We start from the raw sequence: 22,926 nt of genomic DNA, 5'->3' as shown, positions 1-22,926 counted from the left end.
AGTGAAAGGATACAAGTTTTGGTATAATGGGATTAATGATTTCAACGCGCGGCTTGCATTTATAGCTGTTGCACGAACCATAATAGGAAGAATTTTTCCATTCACAATAGCACCATCAAAGAGTGGACCAAAAAATGGAACCTGAATAAAAAATTAAGAAATTCAACATAAAGCAAGATCTTAGCTATAACAATTAGCAATCAACATTAACAATAGAGCACTCAAATATATCATTTTTTTCCTCCTCAACGCTACATAATCAGACCAGTCATTGTGCTCCATGACAGACCTTTTCTCTTGTGGAAATATACAGCCATGTAACTGCTTGATATCCTTGGTAACAGATAACGCACCATTTGAAGAAAATTAAGCAACCATTTGAATACTGTGTCTCATCAAAGCTTAATTCCAACATTTGCTGCCAAAATCCTAGGGACAGTCATGCATGGGATGTTTACGAGGTTGAAAGGCTAGATGACAATACTGTAGGTGGTACTAAGCAAAAGGAATAATTACTCAAATTTTAAAATAATATTTATCATAGCTTTAGATATTACATGTCCATAAGGACCAACTCAATGTGCAACTGTCATGTAATTACTGGTGGACAGACCCTCACCTGACATTTTCTTTTCTTCTTCCTTTCTGTGGTATCTGTACAAATAGATTGTAAGCCCTCTACAGGGGAAATCTGTGGTGAAAGGTCGGCCTCTTTGGACCCTAAGTGCAAAGCCTTATTTGTGACAGCCGTAGAAAACCTTGATGTTTAGTACAGGTAGCACCCAAAAGGTTTACAAAACAGATGGATCTTACGTTTTGGCATTACGTTTTTCTCTAATCAATCATCATTTTGCAATTAAAAAAAAAAGAAATTAACTCTATTAAGTATCTTAATTTCCTGTATGTGTGAATAAAGTTCTGAAGCTGATAACATAAAGCATGTGAAGAAGAGCAAAGTTTGTGTATCAGGTCAGCAAAGGGAGCAGCGGAGTGCAGACTAAATATTCTTCCTGCTAAAATGAAACCAATGCTGCAAAAGAAATTTACATCCCTGTATTATTTTTGCCATCAGTCATTTAATACAGTTTTGAGAATATTGAAATCTGATGGAAGGCACTTCTTTTCACACATAAAGGACCTCTTGTTGGAGTAACAAAAATCCCTGCTCTCAGCAGTTTTCTTTTTCCTTCTTAACCTGCGCACCACCAATAATGCAACTCTTTGTACTCAAAGTACAAAGTTAGAGAAAGAATGTATTTATTAATTAAAAACATAAGTTACCCAGAAATAAAAAGACTGGGTATCATTTCATGCTGATCATCAGATAGAGGTATTCGCCATATAGAGGGAATCCTATTTCTGTCATACGTCATTTATTAATATTAGTGCTTCTAGAAAGAATTTTAATAAAGCATAGGAATTCATGGCAATTGACATCACACACAGAAATCATGCAGTACAAACACTCATGACGACTTCTATTCAGTCAGTGTTCACTACCCTAAACCACTGTTTTAAGAACAGGGCCAGCACAGACATTTGAGGCATTAGAATGAGTGTGTGTTCACATGCCTAAGAGTTGAACAGTCTTGCTTTGCTGAATTAATCTCCAAATTCTTGTGCGGAGTCAAGGAGGAAATGCATACTAGCTTTGAGAAGAAGAAAGGGGAATATGACATGGATGGAGAAAGCTGGAGCATATTATTCAACTCCCACAGTCACGTATCAAATTTGATAAAGAAGTTTGCCAAGTTTATCTTAATATTTAAATGATTACGCAGAATATTCTAGCTTTGTTTCCAGTTTATGATGTTAGCAGGTATGCTTGACAGGATCAGGCCTTTGCAATTTCAAGTTACTGATTTTACTATGCATTGTATTCACTGAGTTCTTCCTCTTCCTCCTACCACCACTGCAAACGTCAATGTTTAAGACACATCACCTTGGATCAATCTATTGGATCTGTTCAATCAATCTGTTACACCAAAACCTCAGATTCAAAACACAACTCAGTTCATATCAAACACACGAAAGAAACACAAAAGAAAGAAAACCCCTTACCTCAGGCTTTTTCATGATCTGGATACTGAACATATGGTTTTTCATGGGATAGATAACTATAAGAACATCACCAAATTCTGTTGGAATTATTCCTCTTCTATAATCTCGGGTATGCTCTGACCAGACAATGTGTACTTCATCATTTCCTAAATGTCTTAGCTGGAAAAGCAGGGATAAAACCCCATCAGTTTAAATATATTCTGCAACCATACAGCTATACTAAGTGCTCATATTTCAAAAGAACAAACCCACTAAAAAGAAATAACAATAAAAAAGAATAAAATAACCAAATTACACTATAGTTCTCTTACAATTTCAATGACACTATTGGTTCCTGCTATACATTTTTACACATTGGTGCCAATGTCTATTTAAATTAACAGATATGTCAGTATTTATTTTCTACGGAAAGCTAAAATTTTGTTTATATTATCTCAAGAATGCAGAGTGACTCAATCTGATTTATTAAAATGCTTTCAAGATTGCCATCATTGACAGGCAGTGAATTACTAAATTCTATAAGAATTCTTAAAGGACGTGAACGAACATCCGTTTAAAAGCTACATATCTGAGCAATCTTTATCCTCATAATTCTAGCCAAATTCCATACTGGCTATTGCAAACAAAAAGTTTTAAACGAAGAACTGCTACCGCATTTTCCACAGCCCCTAGATTAACTAAACTAAATGCTCATTTCCCGTGAAACCTGTATACCTTTGTAAAAGTAACTCACCCTGCCCTCCAAAAAACCCCAAATGGCTTTTGATTTGGCTCAGAATGGCCAAATGGGTTCCTCAAAATCCATGCTGTACTCTCAGTTGTAATCATATAACCAGATTACGGAATATCTTGAACACTTCGGAATTATCTGCACTGAAGCTCCAAAATGCTCCTTCTGCTAAACATTACCATCTGATAATCAAATGCTAACATCACGGAGAGACGCTTTACATACACTGATCAAATACATTCAGATTATTAAGCATGAGCTTCTTTCCAGTAAGGGCTATTTCTGAAAATTCAAGCTGGAATCTCATTTTTTCCTCCTTGTGCATCAGCAATTACAGCTGACAACTGTCTTCACCCGCAGTTGTCAGTTTGTTTGCACAGATTTAGGCAGGCAGAATTTGTCAAACAACTGCCTTGATGTTATTCAAAGGACAGCACTGTGAACTGCTGTTGATAGGTAACATGCAGATACTAATCTGAGCACTTACAAGAAGTTATTGTATATAAAAAGGCAACAATTTTCTGTATTCATTTTCAGAACATAACTGCACTTTAAATAAAAGCAAAACATATACACAGTCAGAGAAATTTCATTGCAAGTATTCACTTGTTTATATTACAAAACCTCCTGGAATGCTACCTTCGTCTTATCTGAAAGCTTATACCGGTTGTCAGCAGCAGACTTTAAAAAAAAAAGAAAAAAAAAGAAGGATAAAGGAAAAAAAGCAACCACCTCTGCTCTTCTCTCCTGGCTTTAAATTGTATCAGACTGAAAAACAGGGTTGTATTTCTACAAGAAAAGGATTTTCTTCCGTGTTGGACTGGGCAAAGGACAGATGGCATCAATACCCTACATCTTGCCTGATGCTCACCAAGTCATTTGTTTTGCCTGGACCGGATCATAGACACATCTAATCTCCAAGGACTGCAGTTTCTTTGAAGTGAGCCGCTCATCCCTCTTTTGTAGATGGCTGAATTATTTTGAACAACACTTAGTTAGGGATGCTCTTGCGCCAACAGCAAACCCAGCCCAACAAAAGAATTGGTTACAACAACATTCACCATGCTGAGTTTTATTTGACTAGATAAGAACAAAACCAGGCAGTAACCTGAATGACTGATGTGCAACACGCAAACACCAGCTGCAAGAACCTTGGATGACACTTGGCAGTGACAAAAATGTCACAAAAGAACTGTGGAATTGTTCTGAAGGCCTGAATCTCTCCTACCTTCCTAGGTGAAGTGACAGTCAAACTATGTGTTGAAATACGGCAACGGAAGGGCTTGAGGGACTGATGGGCCAGCACTTAGAAGCAAGTGAAAGGCTCAGGAGGGATGAGGCTGCCAACCAAGGAGAAAGCAAGAGGCAAATCAGTTTAGATATGAAATTTTGTGGAACATGAAAAAATTACATGATCCCAGATTGAGGGGTGGCCATCTGGTGCACCAACTGAACTGAACTCACAGAACTGACTGCCAAAAAGAAGAACTAGGACCAATACGCCCATCACCGTGCTGCACCATTCCTCATTCAGCAATAGTGAACTACTTTCTACAAGAATTAGCCCTCCTTTACTTACTATCTTTGGCCTCAAAGACAACAATCTCGTACACTGTTAGAAACAAGGGATGGTGACAGTGTACATGTCAAATAAAAGGCTTTAAAATCCAAAACAAAGAAAGTACAGCTTTGTGAGGGCATCACTGCCTCTGAATTTCATTTATCAAAGGTTGCCCCTGTGTACCTGTTACACAGGTTCTAGCACTTCTGTGAAAGCTACTCAGAGAGAGCATCGCTAGTGATGCATACTTTCACATCAGACTGACATAGACTTCGGTGTGATAAAAGTATATCGTGTGGTTATTTCAGAAGGAGGACTACTGACAAAGGACACGTATTTTTGGACGCCAAGCATACTGAAGCTATTAGTGACTTTTCTCTCCACTTTCTAAGTTTGCTTTGTACCCCCACAAAGGTGTGAGGATACATTTCAGGCTAAAAGCACTAATTTCTTCAGAGGAAAAGCAAAATGAATCAGAATATTCCAATGAGTTCCAAGTCCTGTCAGGTGTGTTTCACCTCATTATTACTACCAAGAATGATTTAACAAAGATCCAGTTTGAGTAAAGTGTAGAATGGCACCTCTAACATATAATGGATTGAAAGTCAAAATCAGATGGTGCAAGTAGGTGAATGATGGTATAAACCATGAATGATGGTTTATAACAAGATGTAAAATACTCAAGATCAAAACTACGGCCAATGTCTTGTTTCCATTATAGGAGGTAGAAGACTGACAAAAATAATATACAAGTCATCAAGATTGAGTGTTGCTGATTTCATCTTTATGTTTGGAGAAGAATTAAATTCTAGATAAGTTATTCTGTTCCTTTTTCAAGAGTAGATCAGAAGAAGCTCCGACACTAACCTAGTGCTTCCTATTGCTTCTTTCAGATCTCCTCTGAAAGAAGGAGATCCTTGGTCAGCAAGCAAAGGTTATGAGAACGTTTGAATGGTGGTAATTTGACTCATCAACAACACTTGATTCCTGGAAGAGATCCAATATCCGAAATTGTCTTGAAAAGCTTTCCAAGGTCTGCTAGGTTTTGCATAAACTTTTTAGGAAGAAGAATTTCATTTTTTCTTCTTCATTTTTCAGTTCCCTATTAAAGGACCTTGAAACTGAGCAGTGGTCCACAACAAAGCTCTCCTGCAAGCACAGCAAACGTTTGGAGAATCCATCATTCACTGTTATTGTTACACCACAGGAGAGTCAGCGCCTGCCCTCTTTCAACTTTAATCTGGATTCTTTATGACTTTGTATTGAATTGGAAGCATCCCAGAATTCAGCATCCTGGAACACAAGTGGTACAAAGATACTGAGCTACAACCACCTCTGCTCACTGAAACCTAAAGAACGGGCATCAACATGTGTTCCGAAGAAGAAGATGTGGTCCCAATGTTACCTAACAGAATCAGGTTGGTGTACACAGAATGTACAGGTACCAAGACTGAAATCTGTGTTAATGGTTAGTCAAAACTCAGAACCAGTTGTGTAAGTCAACTACATCTTCACACTCATTTCCTGACCTTGTCTTCCTAAATTTACAACTTTTTATGTGCATAAATCACAGTAAGCAAAACAAAGTGCAAATCCTTATTAGAGACATAAGGCACAGCAATAAGTAATAAAAATCTCTAAAATAATATTATACTTCAAGTAACTGTTAATACACTATAGCTGAAACACCTGTAACTATGGCTTACACATCAATATTCTAAAATGCTAAATACTGCATAAAGGCAGATCAAACTGCTCTAGAGAATTTATTATTTGAGCAAAAGGTGTTAAAGATTAGAAATATATCTTTTATAGCAGCATTCTTCAAGAATGAAGGACAGAGAGAGGAAGGTTTAGCGATAAAAACAACAGTTTAGGATACAGTGGATAAATTTTAACTGCGTGTATGGAAAAGCTATGTTGTAAGAAATGTTACGTATTAAAAACAACAGAGTCTTAAGCACAGACTGAATGTAAGGATCCAGAAAGTGGACCAAATTAAAGATGATTTCAGGCTACGGGCACAAGTGACAGGCACAATGGCCATGTTATCCGTGGTGATCCAGAAAGGTGGCAATGAGAAAGAGATTAAGAGCTCTGTTTTAGCCATTTTGAACCTGAGCTGTCGGGAAGACAACCCTGAGGAGATGTCAGAGACAAACAGATTTTTTTAGGCTTGCTTTGAAACTCTACTCCATTAAAACAAATATATAAAAATGACCTACTGCTAGGTTACCTGAAATTTCAAATTTAACTCAAAATACTTTAAAATATTCTTACTCTATAGCCATCATCATGTGTCAGCTCTCCTAATACATTTATGTTAACTGAATACAAAAGAAACGTGAAATAAATATAACCAGGAGGGATGATCAAATCTAATTTTGATACATTAGTGTCATATGCTGTACATGTTACAATAGCAGCCAGACTTAATACTAAGCTGCAGGCTATACTGAAATTTCCAAATGGCAGATTGTTCTAAGTGATACCAAGTATAATTGAAGTAATAAACGATAGTAAAAGCAAAGCACACTGTCAGGAAGAATTTAAGTATTTACTTTTTAAAATTAAATGAGTTAGGTTTGGAAAGGCAAGACAAGTGAAATAATGCAGGGCTCAATTTACAGAAAATTCCTTTTATTTATCTGTTGCATTAACCCTTGAACTCTTGCCAAAATTACTGTAATTTCTAATACCCACTTACCTAAAGGAGGGAGAAAAAAAGGCTATTATGTTTTCTTATGATACAACAGCTAGCCCCAACTTTTTTCTTCTTCAAAAAGGAAAATGTTTATTATAAAAAGAACGGAAGGAGCAGAAACATCTGAAACAACGGCTTACTGCATTACTTTTGCCCATTAAATGTGAGCAGCATTGCTGTCTACAGTGTATGTACCCTCTAGCTGAATTTTTCCCAAAACTTTGTTCCAACAACTATGCTGTGTTTGGTCGTGGTTTTTTTAAGCAACGTGTGTACTTAATTGTAACTCCCCCCCAAAATTCTATTAATAATTTACATCTATAAACCTTCAAGTTCCCAATACGTGCTAATACCACAATAAAAAAAAACCCAAACTAGCTATAAATCTTTAATGTGGTCAGGACGATGTCACACATATCCTAGAATATGTAATACACCCAAAGCCCACGGTGAGTTAGTATCCCAATCATTAATAACATTACTACTTTTTATTTACATATCTAGTGTATAATATTCTCCCCTACTATGCCTTCACTCCTTTATCAGGCTAAGGAAGGAGGAGCTAGTCAGATGATAAGCTGTAGAGACACATATGCGAGCTTTCTCACTCTGTGGACTGAGAGTCTTCAGTTTCATTTAGTCATGATATTTTCTTTGCATATTTGTTCTTGTACAGGTACTGTAAATACTTTTTATTCAAACCTTTAATTCTAAGAAAAACAAAATGGACTGTATTATCAGCGTTAAATCTTTAATTTACTATTTGCAAATTAAATACCTATTTTATATGTGCATTTCAATGTTAAGTTCCTTTACACATTCAGAGGATTTCCATCTGTTCTCCCTCAATTCATGTCTTTTTTTGCTCTTTTTCATGTCTTCAGAAACAAATGCTTCAGAGGTATCCAAGTCACTTAAAAGTTTTATTTACTACTCTGTAACACTGATGGAAAGTAAGTTTAAAATTGGCTTAGCCTCTGAAACAGCAGAATCTTGATTTTGCAATGGTTGGACTGGCAGGAAGAAGTTTTGTTTTAATTTAATTTAATTTCCATTTATAAGATGAACCTATCATGCACCTCTAGGCACATTTACAATATAAAAAACAGCAGCAGTTCTAAGCCAACTACTGCAAGTTTGCTTGTTTTTCTCCCACTGAATGAAATAGACAAAGAAAGCACATGAAAGACCTGTACAGAAGCTCAACACTCAAGTTTCTCTGGAGGTCATGAACAGTACACGCACTCATAGCAATGGCAATTATTAGCACACACACAGCTTTCAAATGATTTTGAGGTTCCCCTATAATGTGTGTGAGCAGGACAGCATCTCATAAAACGCGTTCCTTCTGCTGATGTGTTCAGTCTAAGCAGCACAAGGAGTTGCAGAACTAGGAAAAGAATTCAGCCTGTTTTCCTACTCATGTCTCCTGATACCACTTGCTCATTTCTCCCAAGATGTAAACTTCAGTTGATGCTTTTCTCAAGTTTGGGACGACTTTCGTAGCATCTCTCTCTGCTGCTGGTTCCTTGATATCTAATGCTTCTTTCCATGCAGTCTTTACCTGCTGAGTAGGAGCACTAAGAGTCTCTCATGCTATCTCCTTTACTTAGCCTACCTTCATGAAACATACATGAAATTAACACCTTTGAAACATATCTCTAATAAATTTGATTGAAATGGGCCAAAAGTTGTTAGGGAAGGGAGAAGAGACATAAAGGCAGGCTCACAAGCCTCCACTCATCAGAAAACTGGGCTTAAAAAGAAGAACAAAAACCACACACCAAGGAAGAACAGGAAAGAAAGCCACAGAGAAGTAAAGCAGCTTGAATAAACAGCCTGTCAGTAGCTGAGCTGCAAATATAATACCAATCTTTTGATACACTCTACATATCCATACAGACCTCGAATATTCCAAACTACTGAAGAGTGAGATTTTGGGTAAAGGAGGAAAGAAATAGGCCTGGGGCAAGCTGGAGTTTTTAAAAAGTCCAGCTGACACCATTTTCACAAGCTAAAATCACAGGAGGATTGGACCAGCACTGAGCCTTGCCTGGCAGGAACAGCTATATGTAGTTTCAGGGTGCTCCTGAATCCTGTTCTGCTGAAGTCCACAGCATTTGCAAATCATTATTAATTAATTTTCACTGTGACCTATCTTCCCCCTTGTCAACACTTTTTAATGCTCTAACTCAGATTTTAAAGAAACACTGTAAGGATAATTACAAGCTGTGTTTTAGAAAACTAAGTTTCCGTTTAAAAAATACAGAAACCGGTCAACTTAGGAAAAAAAATATACACACACTGTTCTATACTAGAACAATAGCAACAATCTTATTTTAAAATTAGTTATTTTGGCTATTAAACAACTTTTATAAATCATTTAACAACCTAAGTATTACCCTGTCTCTACTTCAGGAAATAAAGAACAGAAAGGACCCAGCACCATAGGCATACAAGAAATGTTTTTTTTTAATTTAAAAACAAAAACCACCAAAGAAACCAACCTAAGATGTGACGGTGAGAAGTTAGAGCTCATAGTCAGTCTATAATAATAACAATAACATTTTTTTCTTCAAGTTGAACACAAAGAACAAAAAAGTCATTAATAATTGAAGCTTGCCAGAGGCATGGCTATTTCTCTCTTTACTAACTGTCTACTGTCTAATTTAATTACAAGTATTAAACTCCATGCTGAGGTCAACCAGCTTCAGTTCCTCCAATATTACACTTCAACCAGTGCTCATTAATGTGTCTGCTGAATGGATTAGCACATCTGAAGATGTATGTATGCAGGACGGGGGACAGTCTAATGATAGCCAATTGTTCATTCATAATAGGACACATGTTTGAGACTGTAACTTATTATCACTAACATGAAATTTATTAAATTCTAAAGAAAAAAATACCAATACAGAAAAATATTTTTTTCTTAATGTGGCTATAAGAGATCATATCACTGTTGAGCATTTCTGCCTTCTCCAAGACAAAACACCTCATATACAATAAACATTGTTGAATTCTTAATATTTTTAACTTTTTTTGGGAAGGGAAAATTATGTTAAGAGACAGCACATGACTCTTCAGCGAATAAAAACTCATCCTAGTAAGTACTCACCACTAGTGTGTGTATTTATATACACATATTATATACACACTATATTATATAGTGGTGAATAAATACCACCTAGTATTTATTAATAATGTCATTTTTTGACATTTTTTAATTGTCATTTAAAGTCTCAAAGTATTAAAACATCATTCGGATGTAATGCTTTTTCTTCTACACAAAACATTACCTCCCTTCATTTTTCACCACTATACAGGTGATCTTGCCAACATTTGCAATGATGGCAAAAATCACCACTATGGCAAAATTAGAAATTGGTAGAGAATAATTTATATGGCTTAACATATCTCAGTAAAATACCAACTATTAGCAGGTAAAGGTATTATGATATTTTTTTTTTGTTAGAAAAAGTTACCTGGTTTTCTTTTACTCTAATTTCTCTGGATTTATTACCACAAGAAAATCTGTTATTCAGAAACACTTACCTTTTTTGTTAAAGAGTCATCTGAATCAGAAGGCATTCTTGTTGACACATGGAACATTACTTCTACTGTCGAGGTAGCAAAATACGGAGTGGTCAAACCAGTACTTTTGTTTTTTTGCAGTCCTCCCATAAAGCCACAATGGTTTGTGAGATTTACCTAGAAGTAAAGCCCAGGAAGCATTAGGAGGAAAAAAAAAAAATTATCAGGTGATAAATACATTTTTTACATAGAATTTTTAAAAAATGTACTTTTGACTGAATTTTTAAAAGTGAAGGCTCTTCTCACAGCAGTACAGTTATGCTTATCTAAAAGAGCTCAGATTTGCTGCCTAGACTGACAATAAGCAACTGCAGAGCAGTGGCACTCTGTACTCCAAGGTCACCACCAGGAAGACGAGGTCAGAGAAAGGGAGAGGTTGTGCAAATGAAAATTTAGTGCACTACTCCCTGATCAGTTGACTGGAGTCATTTCCTTGTGCTTTTTGAATTTTTTAAAATGCTGTGATCATCAGCCCTGACCTGAGCTCTGAAGAAACCCTGCATGGTAGCAAGACAGTTTTGTCTTGTTACCTTCCATATCTTTTCCTGATAAATTTTCATTCTGTGAATATGAAAAAAAAATCACAGGAGACTAACTGATAATTCATAAATAAGTTTGTAAGTCTTAGTTCTACGGGAAATAGTTTGACACTGAAATAAATAAGGATGCTTAATGTGCTATTTCACTTTTTCAGCAGTACCTAAATAAAACTATATCTCAGGTGGGATATATTTGCTTTTATGTTAATAAAGGATCCAGAATTTAATGTTAAGAAGTTAAAATATTAGATGTCTCATCATGGAATATTAATGCAAATTAGCAATTCTTTAACCTAGCTAATAAAGGCTAAGAGAATTAACCCACTAAAGAAGGATATCTGAAGACACTAATGTGGTTTGGTTTGTTTTTTTTTTTCTCATGAAGAATCAGGAACATGGGAAATAAACACGCAGCCAGTCAGGAGCAGGAGTGATTCCTGTACTTCTGTGCAACAGTGCCAAGCTGAACTTTACAACGGAAGTTAATCCTGTGCAGCAGAAAGAAAGAATGCAAAAGAGGAAATCCTCATAACAGTATCTAACTAGTGACTGAAGAGTTGCAGGTCCATGTAGATGACAGGGTACATCACAGTATTTCTGACTGCTCAAAGAGACATGGAGTGGAGTGTGTCAACGGCTACATGCCTGCAGGGGAAGGTGGGAAGAAGGGAGGAAGAAAGAAGCTCACGTTCCTATTTTTTGGATTCCCAAATTTGAGCAAATCTCAAATTTCAATAGATTTAGCACTTTACAGGCCTACAGGCAAATCAAGATGCCTCCTAATCAGTCCATGAAAGCTGAGTACAGGACTGCACACTAAAAAATCATCTCTGACTGCGCAAACTTTCTTAAATTGAAAGAGCTTAAAATTAAATAGCTGGTATTGATAATGAAATTATAACTAGAATTATTCTCTAAATCCTACTTGCAAAACAGTGTATTTCAGTACTTGTAAGTAATGCTAAAGAGACAAAGACTTAGAACATCTAAAGGGATCTGTAATTTTCTCTGTAAACAAACTTAGGATAAAAAAAAGTTTTAATAAATACCTCCCAGCCAAGACCGGCTACAAAATCCTCATAGGCTTGACTTCCTCCAGTATTAGTAAGAATGGAGTGTTTATCTTCCTGTCCCTCAGCAACATAAAACACTGCGATCTTGTGTGTCTCTCGGCTGTAAAACAGAGGATGGTCACTGCATTGAAGTGCCTTTACTAATACGAAACCAAAATGTGCGAACAGTACACACAGAGCATGGTTTTTAAAACATCGAAAAAAGACAGTCGAAGTAACGTACAACTATATGGCTTCTTTTTGAAGACCTTCTATATTTCCACATTCCCATTCTCTCTTTTCTAGCCTGGTCTTCTGCAGAGCCTAAAGTTTTGCTGTACATGAACATCATTTACCGCTTTCATCACTTCTAAGATGTAGGATGGTGCTGTCAGTACCAATTGCTAATGGAATTAGCTGGGCTTCTGAAATGAGCAAAACTTGTAACACAGGCATTATCGACACTGCACAGTCCATTAACAACAGTGCCTTGTGAATGCTGTGGCAAGTACATTTTACGCAGCTGAATGATGAATCTTTAAGTACTATAGCAACACCTTCTGCTCATAGCTTGCTGTGAGACACTGGAGCAACTGAAGGAGGTTTCTCACACTCCTAAAACCTCCACTGGATTTTATTTCAACTTCTACAAAAAGAATTCAAAGTTTTTAATTCTGTGCTACAGCTCCAACTACAATCCCACGTCTTCAAATACTAACAGCGTTGGAAAACAGCTAAACCATTAGCCGAAGCTTAAAATGTGGAGACTTTGATATATCAAAGTTTTAAAACTATTCCATGTTATGAATGCAAATGTTCATAATTTTAAGTTATTTTGAAGGTTGTTCTATCTCATGATATTCTACTTGGAGAGTTTCACTCTACAAATAACAGCAATGTAACTTCAATATAACACCAATAACTACAATACGGTGCAAAGTACATGAATGATTTACAAAACTTTAAAAAATTAGTTCAACACTCACATCTACACAATTGGTGCCATTAAAGTACAAGCAAACTTAAAACAAATAAGCAGGTGGACATTAAAAGAATTTACCATTGTCTTGAGTCCAAGTTTCTGAGTTCTCGAAGTAATTTCTCATTTTTCTTCAGGAGATGAAAGCTCCTTCTAAACAGAGAAATTTGTAACTCTTATCACCTGTTCACCGATGGACACAGAACAGTACAAGAATGGTGCAAGAACATTTCCAGGTCTGTTCAAGAACAGTTAACAAATGCTTTTGCCTTTTCAATAGTCCTTTCTTATATAAAACATTAAGATATCTTTAAAAAAATATACCAGCAATTTTTTTTACTCCAGGAAATCTATATCTGTTATAGCCCTGAGTACAACCTTTATTTCTTTCCACTTTCTTTCTGTCAAACTATTGGATCCAACTGCGATCAATCTCTTCTCTACAGAAGAACAGACAGAACTCCCTTTAACGCATATATAAGCTGCGCACTTTACTAGGCCATAATATATATGCTTAGTGACAAAAGACACTCCCATAATCTACTGTCCTAGGGAGTTAGTGCATTCAACACGGAGCTTGTGCTATTCTGAATTGCGGAAGGGAGCAGAACACAGCTCACTAGTCAACCACCCAGCTGTAACAATTTAAAGAAAAAGCAAAACAATATGTTAGAGCAAGAAAGGCACTTTTCATTTCTTTTAAACTGCGCTTAAGATGTTTCCCACAAAACACAGTGGAATGAGTTTAAGAGCAGTACTGTTCAAAACCAGACTGCCTTGAGGAATTAAAGACCTACATAAGAAGGGTTATAACACCAAAATTTTGTCCAATTCCAGTAACACATATTATTTTTGTTTTACAGAATATCCATTTCCCTTCACAGTAAGAAAATATTTCAATGCCTCTAATACGGAATTTGACAGCTATGGCAAAAGCAGATTTCAGAAGGACCCTTAAATGTTAGGATGTTAATAGTTGTACATACCCACATGTATATGCAGACATACACCTAACTACACCCCCACAAAAATAATAATGTCAACACAGACATTACTTTGGTAACTGAATCTGGTTTGTTTCCTGTTATTCTAAACAATACCCAAACAATACCCAAACATTGCCAATGCTGAAATAAATAGTAGGGAACACATCTTTCTCATTAGCTAACACAGATGCAATGCTTTGAGGCTGCATGCAAGCATGCTCTTCGCAGGCAAAGCAGCCAGGACAGTGTCCAGCAACACAATAGCTGAGAATACAACACTTGCGGAGTCTCACTCCGGCACAGAAAGGTAATGATTTTTGCAGGAACATCCACAGGAAGCAAAGAAAGCAAAAAAAATAAAGATGCCTTCTTTACCCATGGTAGTACCCCTTAGTACAGTTGTTGAAAGGATTATTAGAAAAGATATCACTCCTTCAATTCGCCTTCCAACACTGTTCTAAGGAAAAAATATAAATAGCAATAAAGGCAACAGGTTCCTCCTTTCTGTCTCTCTAAATGACAAGTTGAAACGCAAAAGAAAACTGCTATTTTCCCCTTAGTTGCACGTCCCCTCTCCTCTTTTGTTGGCTGGCCTGGAGTATTTTTGGCTTAACCCACTCTATGATCAACTATTATTACATGGTAAGAATAGCACAATTCCTTAAAAGAAAGTTCATAAATTGTGAGTCTTTTCTTTTTACCTTTTATCCCAAGAATTCATTCCCAATATACTGAGAAGTAATCTGCAGTAGTAAAATGCTGACTGGGGCTTTTGTGAGGTTGGCTCATCCTGCTCCATAGCCCTCATATTTAAATCATTGAAATGCTTTTCAACAAACTCCTTCTCTTCTGTGTGCTGTTTCAGAATTGCATTGATGACATCGTTCTCCTGCTTCTCTGAGATGCAGACTGGTTGAGGAGCAGGAATGTTGAGTGAGACACCAGTTCTCTGTAAGCATTCAGGGCTTGTAACACCTAAATACTGCAGGAGCTCATCAAGGGCATCTTCTTCATCCCTAATGGTATCCCATGTTGGCACAGTGTCTCTAAATTTCCTTTTTACTTGGAGTGTAATTCCATCCCTTGCAGATACATCCTCCACGTGCTCAAAGGATGAAAAAGCATCTTCTGGTTTATCTTGCTGAGATAATGAAAGTGCAAAAGAAGTCTGTTGTGAAGATCCACACAAAGATGATGGGCCATACAAAATGGCCGAATCCCACGAGTATTTGCCAGACAGATCACGCACTATAATTCTAACATTTGAATTAGCAGACGCAAGTCCAGCAGACAGTCCTCCCCCAGGCATGTCGTCTTCTGCTTGGATTTGTATGCAAGACACCAGGGAAGTATTGTTTAACACAAAGAACTGAAGGTTTGGGTTCTCAAAAAGTTCAGGAGAAAGTTCAGGGCTTTCGCTGTATGGATTGTCATTGTTTTCACACACTTGACTGGTTAGCATAGCAGGACCTCCGCTCATAGGATAGTGGCCTAAGTGGTTGACTAGATGTGTTATCACAGTACGAGCAGCAACAGAAATTAATCCTTGCTGCATGTGAGTTTTCACTGCAAGAGAAAGAACACAAGTTTTAATAGAAGAGTTCAGAAAACAACAGATTTATGTATTTTTTTTGGTCTCCTCTTCTTCCTGAGTTTTAAATAGAGGATGAGCACTGCAAGGTTAGGATACAGCCAATCCAGTAATGGAAAATACGTATTTTGATGAATACTGGTCTCACATATAAATAGCATGAAAAATCATAAGATAGTTAAAGAAACATCTTCATTACTTTACAGTCTACTATACCTCCTTTACCATAGCTTTGTAATCAGCACGGTTCTTCTAAAATACACAATTTCTTAATCTAGTGAAAATAAATCTTAAATTGCTGATGAAGTAGAGATCATAATTGTCTTGTAAGAAGTTCATTTTCCAACTGCAGTGGATTTTTATATTTATACACATCATTACATTCTGAAAAACAAAGGAACATAGATGCACAAAACCTCTAATCCATCTTAATTTCCCCAGGGAGCATATAGCTGTAGAATAATACTGGGTGATTTTAAAGTACCAAATCAAAGACTGGGCTACCTACACAGAACACAATCTAACAGCAGCAAAATTTTCAAAAAGCAAATCTCATGCCCCAACTGCATTTTAAGAAGTTTCAGGCTGGAAAAACTTGGAGGGAGAAAGAGAAGTTAATTGCGTCTATCATATGTGAAATCCATCTTGTGAGATGCACTGGGATTTCAATGCCAGAGGTTTTGCCACCTCCTTCTTTGTCGCATACCTTCCACTTGCATGCAGTGTTATCTAAATTGACAAAAGGAATTCTTTAATGTTTATACCACACCCTGCTTTGTTGTTATTGTATTCTTCTATCAAATCCACTCTACGCTACCCATGAAGTACAGAGCTGGTCAAAGCGACTCTGTGAGGCAGACAACCCTTAACTGCTCAGAGTACCCACTGAAGAACCCACACATAAAAGTGTTACACTGGAGAAGATCGCAGGTAGAAGAGAAAACAGGATCAATATGGTAAAGCACAGATTTCTCTTTCTTCTCTCTTCTCTCACAGAAAGCAAGCCTCTTTCTTTCAACGGGACCTGGATGCCCCGAATTTGGGATTTACACAGGGAAGATAAAACAAGACTGTATTCCCCAGGATTACATCATATATTTTAAACTATAGTAAACGCTGAAATCTGCTGCAAACACTTCCCACCTTTCTCACCAAAAATCGATCAAACTAGAATGTTCTGAACCATGTTATTTTTTCATTCAGTATTTACTGAGAAAATGTAACCTTTTGGATGTGTAAGTATGGTATAATGAACTCATCTCCCTTTATATTGTGTATTTATACACAATAAAAAATAAGGTTTAACAAATAGATTTCTTTTTGCAGTTTAAGGCATCTTAATTGGTTTAACTGGAAAAATAAAGGTGAATTTATAATGCATACTGACTGTCATGACAAATCTTTTCGTTTCTGAAACACTGGATGCATTCTCCATCTGCATAAGTAAACAATTAATATTTATTTGCCTCTTTTTTTCCCCACAAGGTTTGGGTAAAGCATGTAAAAGATGTCTGGGATTCTGGCTCTTCTCTACCTTTAGGGAGCACTAGATCTGAACTGCAAAAAGGGAAACATTTCATCCTGTTAATAGGTGGCAAAATCAACTTAATTTTTACACTATTCCAAAACTCAGATATTTTGATAAATTAAGGCCTTGAAAAGTAATATGAACAAATCAGATATTATTTTTTTATTATCTCTAACATTCTTGAGGTTTAAAAATTTACAAACAAAAACATTCAGTGAAGCTGAATTAAATGTCCAGATATTGATAGCATACAAGGAAATTAAGTTATAGTGCCATCTGCTGAAATATAAGAAGGAACTGTAAGCAAGTTTATACAAGACAAAGAGAAAATAAGTTGGATGCTTGAAGAATAATTTATCAGTGCAGTACTAACCAGCACGTGGACAATGCAGAGCCTTTTGTCAGGACATTTATGTCAAGTGTTTAGCACTTGGTACTGCACAGATAAGTACAGTAATGCTCTTTTCAGGTTCCTACGAGCAAAGACACGTGAGCTTCCCAGCTACCTGAAGTCTCACACTGCGCAGGTTAAATGCCTTCAGTTAAGTTCTGCTGAAAAGCCTGAAGAAATGAGGGGAACCTGTTAGCATGTAAGTTATTACTACTACTGCTTTGGGGCAAACCCTAAAGATGCCAGACCTGACCATGGTTGTACTGTGCCTGTGCACATGAATTTTCTCCCTTAGGAGCCTAAGGAAAATATGGAAGATAAAGGTGATACAATGATACAAAGAGCAGAACACAGAGTTTAAATCTGGAAGGTCCATTCCCAGTCCCTTCTACAGCCTTTCTCTGAAAATTTTACTCGAATTAAGACAAAAAAATGAAAGAATTGGGGTATAAATTTGTCATCGCCTCTTTTATAAAATGACAGCAGTACTTCTCATTGAGTCTTCTCTCAGAACACTGAATTGTTGATCTAAAAATGACTTAAATCAGAAGTATTAAGAGAAGCATACTGAAAAGTAAACTGTAAGATGTAACTTGTTAGGTTAAAATAAAATAAAGCAGTCTCAAAACAGTTTTGCCACCCAGCAAATCAGATTTTGGTAATGGTTTCCCTTAGCAAAAAAAAAAAAACCAACACACCAACCCAACCAAGCCAAACCCGGTAATGCTTTTTGAAAATATGAGAATTTTAAATTAAATCCACAACTTAAAGGATACATATTAGTAATTTGTTCCTAGAAGCACATCTCCCCAATCAGGCACAACTGGACATTCAATATATTAGAATTCTTAAAATGAGTATCTAAACCACGCTCTTTGCTTCTGGAGGGCAGATGAAAATATGCAATAATGCAAGCCATCACAGCTTTACCATAAATTCTACAAACTAGTCATACCATTACACGTTAAAGCAGTCTAGCTGCCTGCTTTGCTGACCTGTCTTCCTGAGTGAACACATCTCTGCTCTCTCTACAATAGTACAGTCTTTTGCTTGGACATCGTAATTTGTATGTGTACACGATCACTTGGGAATTTGCTAGAAGCATGTTATATTGGCTGTTTTTCTCAGTCTCTGAAATTACCTCTTCTGTGGAAAGGCTGAAGGTCCATCACCACTATTTTGTATCAGTGATATGAATGGAGAATTCCTGAATTTCCTTAAGGTGTGTTGTTAACTCTAATTGAACTTTGGCTGAGCAGCTTTAAACAACTACAGTTATGTAGTAGAAGGAAAAAGTAATGACTGAGGGTGGAATTTAACTCTCCTCACCCTTTTAGCTATCTAAAGAATGATGCACCTGTATGGACTAATTCATCTCAGTTAGAAGCCCAAATTGGAGAAATGGGATGAATCACTCTTTGGAAACTCTTCTCCTTCTCCATTATGTTTAAAGGAAGCCTAAGAGAGTCTGGTTTAGCTTAGCTGTATTTTACACAGCTTAAGGAAGTCTCACCCCTTTCTAATTATAAGCTTCAGGCATAGAAGATGACGTTTTAGAGAACCCATCGCTACAATATCCCTCACAAAACACAAACTGTGCTAATTTGGATGCACCATGTTTTTTTAAAAGTGCACTTTTTGTCTCCTTTCAGTAAAAAGGCAAACAGCAAATATATTAGGAAAAATTGATCTATGCAAAAGAGTTTAAAATATGTTTGGAGAAATAATGACAAATGGGGAAAACTCCATGAAATCAGTAAATGATGGACCACTGTATCTATGCAGTGCAACTACTACCTTCCAATCACAACTATCTCCAACAGATTTGAGATCTATGAAGAACAGGTTGCAAAATGGTTTTGCCTGTAATTGCAAAAAAATTCCCATAAAATATTATTTCCTTATGGCTAGACTCTGTTCAATAGTCTGATTTTGCTATTAACATTAAAAGTTCATAGAGTCATAAAATAGTTTGGGTTGGTAGGGACCCTTTAAAGGTCATCTAGTCCAACTCCCCGGCAATAAGCAGGGACAGATACGTAGCACTTTTTGTTTAATGCTACCTATTTTCACATAACCAATTTTCCCTGTCAATACAAGGGTCATAAAAACGCAATGTTACTTTTTCCTAAATGTTCGCATCATTTAATATAAACAACAGAAAAGCTTTTAAGGAGAGGTTCCATTTTAATTCTCCCTCATAAATATTCATGGCCCTGTAATGACAGGTGAAAGATCAGAAGCAGGTAAGCAGATCACGGCACAATGCAGTCCAAGTTAGCTTTTGCACATCTAAACCGTACAGTGAATGGCTATAGTGCTGTACTATCCTACGAACGCATACCTCTGTCAGCATGACATTAGATCCAGGCTAGTTAGGTGTGGTTAAGTAGCACAGGCAGCACTTATATGCCTGTAGTGTAGCTAGAGGAAGCTGTTGTCAATACTAGCTAGCGGATCAGTTTATCAACCTTCATGTAGACAAGCCCTATGCTTCCTTAGATATACGAAAGTACCACAGACTTGCTGTATGCAACTTCTGACAATGCAAGAAAAGCTTCCTACTGGCGTCCTTATTGTCAGCTACTAAAAGCTCATTCTGGTTTAAATGTAACACTTTGATACACTTAACGCTTAATTTAAAAATTATTCTTTGTGTATCTTATACTGCAATCTACCACTTTACCTGAAACCTACAGAAAGATGGACAAAGGCAATTTCACAGATAATCCTAGGTATAACAGATTCCTTGTGAGAGACAGCACTTGGAAAGTTACTAAAACGGAGAGGGGAACAGTCATCTTCTCTCCCCCCACTGACTGTTTCCAGAGTATTTACCAAATCTTTGCCCTGATGTTTATTGCAGGGCTTGCTCCAACCTCTCAATAGGTCCTGTCCATAAAACTTGTGATGGATCTGACCTTGAACAATGGTAGGCATACAAGGGTATGTCAATCACATCTCTCGAACTGATGAAAAGCACCCTGTCTTAAAAATTCTGTCATTTCAGTACTTTTAACTTTGCTTGTGACCTAAGGAAAGAGTCTAGCAATCCCCACCCTGTCTTTGTAGAACTTCCTTGATTTCCGTACAACTGCCGTCCTGACCATTTCCATTCCTTCAAAAAAGGTATCATGATAGCACTTTTACTCAACTACAAAAAGAGGCTGACGCACTGGCGTACTGCTCTGCTGCTAGCTTGCACTAATTGACCCCCTGTCTTGGTTGAGTCCCAGACTGGTTGTTATCCACTAACTTTACTCCTCTCACTCCCCCAATGATGCCAGGGAGAACAGATGCTGTGCGATCAGTTAGGCACTGCCAATTTTATTCTCTGCCTGGCAATGCAGACTAGAAGTGCCAAGGTTGCAAGACCAAGGTTGCATTATAATGCTGTAGTTTGCCAATTAAATTTCACGATCTGACTTACAATTCCAGAGCCCCGAAACTTTAAAAAACATATGGGCCTTCCTTAATTTAGCTGGAGACATAAAAGGAACATCTGAAATTACTTTTATTTAGAAATTTAACAAGAAATCATAAAAGAACAGATTACATACAGAAATGCAAAATGAAGATATCAATGCTAAGGCTTTGTGCAACTACATTCATTTAAAGAGAAATCTATTCAGGGTTGTCTTTTCAGATTGTCAGATTAAACAAGCCACACAGCATTTGCTGCTAACCCATAATTACAGATTATTACCGAATACAAAAGATGCCAGGCATAAAAAGCTACTACAATTCACTACACTGTAATAGAACATGCAGTGGAAGTTAATTTTGGCAAATGCTTTAAATATTAGCTTTACATAATATGTATAGGTGAGACTGTAATTAGGACAGAATGAATCCTTCGAAGCCTCTTTCATTCTGACCCAGCAGATGATTACTTTTTACTAATAAGACCACAGCCATTTGACAAAAAGCCAACTATAGTACCTTGCTTCATTCTTCAGTAAATTTAATAATTACAGCTCCTCCTGCCAATAGTTCTCAAATCAGACTTGTTCAATCCAATACTGAGCTTATTAGGGGACAGCTCTATGTTTAGAATTCTTTGGCCAAAAAAGTACTTGAGGATGATGAAGCATGCCTTAGACAAGGGCACAATGATTAGCCATTTTCTCTACATAAAAAACAGCACGTAGTCACTACAGACCACAAAATCACCTGCTGTTAGCACACAGCTGCTACAAAGAGCTTCTGCATTTATCTGATTCTTAATACCTTTAAGGAAGCCTAAATGGAACAACTTAATATGGAGGGAGAATAGCACTACATAGAGTTTCTGGTATCAGTATTAATCTCATCTTTTTCAATTTTCTTCCCAATGTAGCCATTTGATATTTACTAGATACACTGCATAACATACACTACTCCTCTGTAGCTCAGTTTCTTGATTCTTCGTTTTTATTTTTGATTCCTGAAGAAAATGCTAATTCCCAGTTTCTTATGGTTCTAAGCAGATGAGAGAAAATTTCTGTCTTTTTAGATAACTCTGCGGTTTTAAACAGCGTAAACAGATCAATGACAAATTATGATAGGCTGAAAAAATGCACACCAAGCTTTCAATATTGCACACTCAGATAGGAAAAAAATCATATATATTCTTAGAAAAAGAAGCAAAATTAAGAAAAAAATAAATTAATTTACAAAAAGTAAAATGAAAAGCAACATTTATCCATGTTGCAGTACTTAACACTTTTTGCTGATACACAGAGCACAGGAGATTCCATATCAAATCGATCTTCATGTTGTTCAGAAGATACTTATTTCAGTTAATCGAACAGTAATTGCTCAAAATTATGTTAGCTCATTCCGTACTAATGGTTCTTACCCAGTGTCTAGGTATAATTTAAAACTTATGCTTTAGACAAACACTTCAATACTGGAAACGAAGATAAAATCTTTTTGAAAGAAAACGTATTTAGGCAATTTGACAGACCTTCAGTGACTGGCTGAAGTTTAGAGGACCGCTCCGAGTCTGGAGAATGCAGTGGTTCTGGTTCCTTCAAGCTTTCTAAATGCATAAAAGGATCGTAATCCACACATGCCAAATCAGAAAGGCTTAGAGGAAAATATTTAGGGTTGCTAAAACACTGAGACCCATAGACACATCCGTGCAGAACCTAGAACAAAACCAGAATTTCATGATATTAATTACTGAAATTCTACTTGATAGTTTTATAAGAAATTAAGTTTATTTT

General features: G+C 36.6%; 1 protein-coding gene across 14 annotated transcripts in view; it reads right to left on the bottom strand.

The window, feature by feature from the left end:
- RALGAPA1 (Ral GTPase activating protein catalytic subunit alpha 1) overlaps positions 1-22,926 on the bottom strand; it is a 134,441-nt gene that overhangs the window by 31,572 nt on the left and 79,943 nt on the right. For 13 of the 14 annotated variants that reach the window (XR_008466364.1, XR_008466365.1, XR_008466363.1 and 10 more), the window contains 7 exons: positions 22,665-22,848; positions 14,908-15,772; positions 13,302-13,373; positions 12,239-12,362; positions 10,612-10,767; positions 2,062-2,220; positions 14-141 (listed from right to left, as the gene is read on the bottom strand). Coding sequence is in view for 10 of the 14 variants with exons in the window: in XM_054201034.1 (XP_054057009.1) it covers positions 14-141; positions 2,062-2,220; positions 10,612-10,767; positions 12,239-12,362; positions 13,302-13,373; positions 14,908-15,772; positions 22,665-22,848 (1,688 nt within the window). In the remaining 4 variants the exon portion in view is untranslated. The remainder of the gene's footprint in view (positions 1-13; positions 142-2,061; positions 2,221-10,611; positions 10,768-12,238; positions 12,363-13,301; positions 13,374-14,907; positions 15,773-22,664; positions 22,849-22,926) is intronic. The other variant, XM_054201030.1, reaches the window with a different exon arrangement.

This window comes from Rissa tridactyla, chromosome 4 (assembly GCF_028500815.1).
Source record: "Rissa tridactyla isolate bRisTri1 chromosome 4, bRisTri1.patW.cur.20221130, whole genome shotgun sequence".
NCBI lineage: Eukaryota > Metazoa > Chordata > Aves > Charadriiformes > Laridae > Rissa > Rissa tridactyla.
Note: the sequence above shows the minus strand (reverse complement) of the source record. Positions and strands in the feature narration are given on the sequence as shown.